Source organism: Primulina eburnea, chromosome 18 (genome assembly GCF_022965805.1).
Source record: "Primulina eburnea isolate SZY01 chromosome 18, ASM2296580v1, whole genome shotgun sequence".
In the NCBI taxonomy this organism is placed as follows: Eukaryota; Viridiplantae; Streptophyta; class Magnoliopsida; order Lamiales; family Gesneriaceae; genus Primulina; species Primulina eburnea.
In genome coordinates, this window is record NC_133118.1 from 31129137 (window position 1) to 31132958 (window position 3822).

The 3822-nt window shown below is 36.1% G+C and overlaps 1 protein-coding gene across 1 annotated transcript; it reads left to right on the forward strand.

Moving 5' to 3' along the window:
* Positions 1-590: 590 nt before the first annotated feature.
* Positions 591-2625, forward strand: LOC140819839 (heavy metal-associated isoprenylated plant protein 7-like). Its single transcript, XM_073180077.1, has 5 exons — positions 591-749; positions 839-1076; positions 1234-1433; positions 1521-1608; positions 1944-2625. Exons 1-5 carry the CDS (start codon positions 741-743, stop codon positions 2396-2398), a joined length of 990 nt encoding a protein of 329 aa, XP_073036178.1. The 5' UTR covers positions 591-740; the 3' UTR covers positions 2399-2625.
* The last annotated feature ends 1197 nt before the right edge of the window (positions 2626-3822 follow it).

Below are 3822 nucleotides of genomic sequence, written 5' to 3' on the forward strand. Positions count from 1 at the left end.
AAAAATCTACTCTTTTCCAAAAAATTGATATCATATTTCCGTAATAACATAATTTTTAGGGAAAATATCAAATTTAGTCATTTGATGTGATGTGAGTTTATTTTTTGTCATCAAATTTATCAAATCTATGTTTTTTAGACTTATTTCTTTATAATATTGACGAAATATCAGACACATCATTAGTTTTTTGATGTTATATCAAAAAATTTTGATGTCACATCAACGATTCGGTAAAACAAGAGTAAAAACTAAAAAAAAATAAAGATACAACACTAAAACACAAATTTGATAATTCAGATAACCAATAAACAAGGGTTTTCAAGTTAATTTTGAGAATAAAATATAGAAATAAAAGTAGATGATTATATTTATAATCATCAAAAAATCAAATTTGAGATCTGATTTTCAGATTGGAAATTTAATTATGATAATAAAAACTAAAAAATATATTAATTAATTTTCACAAAATAGAATTTTCTGGAAGAAAAAAAAAAGGATGACGCGAATTTTCTCGTAAGTAAATTCACTGCACGTGCCACACTTGCTATAACAAAAGCCACGTCACTCCACGATGACGCTGTCTCTGTACACTGCCTCTCTTTGTATATATCTATCTCTATAATAATCGCACTTCTGTTTGAAGAACACACAATTCAAGGTGTCTCCGTGTGCTTCTTCTTCTTCTTTTTCACTTAATTTCTTCAATTCTCAAATTCATTTCTTCAACCGAGATTAAGCCAATGGGAGAGGTCTAATTTTCCTTCCTTTTCGTTATTTTTTCTGATTATTATGTTTTTATTTTACGTAATTCCTGGTTTTTTGTTTTTGTTTTTTGCAGGAAGAGGCAAAGAAGCAGCAGGAAGCTGCCAATAAAGTGGAGGAGAAGAAAGAAGAATCCCCTAAAACTGAGAAACCAGCTGCCGACGAAAAGAAAGAGGATAAGAAACCCGAAGGGCCTAAGGCGGCGGAGCAGGCGCCACCTCCGTCGCCTCCGCCGCAGGAGATTGTGTTGAAGGTGTACATGCATTGTGAGGGATGTGCTAGGAAAGTCCGCCGGTGTCTCAAAGGGTTTGACGGTAATAAAACCAGATCCGAGTCTTCTTTTCTGGGATTTTTGTCTTTATGTCGTTAAATCCCATTTCTTGTGAATTTTACAGTGATACCCATTTCTTGATTTGTGATTTTAGCTTCACTGTTTCGTTTTTTTCCTGAATTTTTGTTGGGTTTTCTCAGGGGTGGAGGAGGTGATAACAGACTGCAGGAGCAGCAAAGTAATCGTGAAAGGTGAGAAAGCAGATCCATTGAAGGTTTTGGAGAGGGTTCAGAAGAAGAGCCATAGCCCTGTGGAGCTTATTTCTCCAATCCCAAAGCCTGAAGAAGCCAAGAAACCAGAAGCAAAAGAGGTGGTCAAAGTTGAAGAGAAAAAAGCGGAGGTTCGTTATTTATTTTTCGATTTTCAAGAAAATTATCACATTTAATACTTTTTTAAAAATTACAATTTGTGTTTCTTCTTGGTACAGCTGCCTGCGATTACAGTGGTGCTGGGAGTTTACATGCATTGCGAAGCTTGTGCTCAAGAAATCAGAAAGCGGATTCAGAAAATGGAAGGTATGACTTTTTTTGCCACCCTTTGCCGCTCTGTTTGCAAAGATGAGATTGTTTTTTTCTTTGTTCATTCTCTAGATTTAGAATATATTTACATGTGATTCCTTATTCTTAAATTGTGGGAATCTGCATATTCTTTATGTTTGTTTGAATCCATTCAAACTGAGGTCAATCTTGACCTTCTTTCTTGAATCTTGACTATTGATTACCATTTAATTCATTATATATATTAGGAATCTGGGCTTTACAGGTGTAATGTAACTTAGTATTATTTAATCTCTAGAAATATAAAAATATATATATAAGTGAATTGAGTTGAATTGCTTCTTGATTTATAGGAGTTGAGAGTGTAGAACCAGACCTCAAGGGATCACAAGTAGTCGTAAAAGGCGTGTTCGAACCCGAAAAGCTCCCCGAATACGTCCGCAAACGGACCGGAAAACGCGCCGTGATCATCAAAACCGAGCCGGAGAAGAAGGAAGAGGAGAAAAAAGAAGGGAAAGAGGAGAAGAAAACAGGGGAAGGAGAGAAGAAGGAAGCCAAGAAAACCGAAGAACCCGCCAAAGATAAGATCCCCGCCGCCGCCGGAGTCGTGGAGCCACCGGCTCCGGATCCGGTGGTTCTTGTATCGGAGGCTGATGAGTCCAAGCTTGAGATGAGGAGGAATGAATTCTACAACTACCAGTACGCGCAGAATTACCAGGTTTACCCTCAGATGCCTGTTTTCGAAATGCAAGCATATCCGCCGCAGATGTTCAGCGATGAGAATCCGAATGCATGCAGTGTGATGTAAATATGGGGGATGGAGAGGGGTAGAATGGGGAATGCAGTGGTCACATGATGGAGGAAATGGTCCATTGGCCCAACCTCACTTGATCTCGGTCTCTTTGTTTCTGCTCTTTCATGTGGTCCTGTCTGGGGCATGAATCTATGGCGTAGAGTTTTGAGATCATTTTGTACTTTTTTTTGTTTTGTTATAAACTATAATATATTTGTATTAATAATATGGTATAATATTTTTTTTCCAGAAATAATATTTTAATTTTTGAAGAAATACATTTCTTTATTATTTATTTTGTTAGTATAATTTTCATAAGAACTTTTTGTAGCATATATGCATATATTTAGGTATCGACAAAAACTTGTGTGAGACGGTTTGTGAGACAGATATCTTATTTGAGTAATCTATGAAAAATATTACTTTTTATACTAAGAGTTTTATTTTTTATTGTGAATATCGATAAAATTGATATGTCTTACAGATAAAGATTCGTGAGATTGTCACACAAGAGACGTATTCTTGGGTATCATAATCTACTCCCTCTGTGTCAAGTTAAATATATTTTGAAAATCATGCAATTATTTTTGGAATAAATTAAATAGAGATAAAACAAGAATTTTGTTTGTATCTTTTGTTTTTTCGATAATTTTTTTTAATTAGCGTGAAAAACGGAGGTATGGGATTGAATAAAGTGTTTTGCCTATGTTGATGTTATAGCTTGATTACAAGATGATAATGATGGTGGCAGGTAAATCGGGTAAATTAAGCGTGCGATTTTATCGAGTTGGGTGAGAGATCGAGTTGATAGTTCTTAGGTTGAACAATATGCACACTCAAAGAACAATGAAGGTTAGTGGGGTGTCAGAAAATTTTTCGGTGTGATCACTTCGACGTTTAAGTCAATCAAGTATTTTTCGTAACAGAAAATGCAATATATGTATATATCGTATGTAAATGATCAAACAAACCTGATTATTTATTGGATATAATAATTACGAGCTTGTTTTCAGCTCTCGGTTGCTACTTATAGCAAGATGACTGACAGTTCATATTCTGACCTTTGTCGCTGCCACACCTGACAACCCGACTAACTCTAGTCCCGTCACATCATTCTTTCGTGTGTTGAATGACGTGCTAATGATGTCGAAACATGACATTTTATAATTGCGGACCCATAACTAACACCTATACCCGATGCCTAGGTAAATGATCGAGGTGCAAGAACGAGGGTAGACCTATTACACTGTCTAGGCTAAGCCGAGATCTTCACTCAAGCATGCACTAGTTTGACCAACTTCCTTGATGTCGAAACCCAAAGATTATTTACAAAAGAACGCTCTCATCTCTGGGTTGATTTTTACCCCAGTTTCCTTACCTGAATCCCAGAATGATAGGACGATAAGACGACTTGAGCGCTTCCCGGTATCACCAATCAT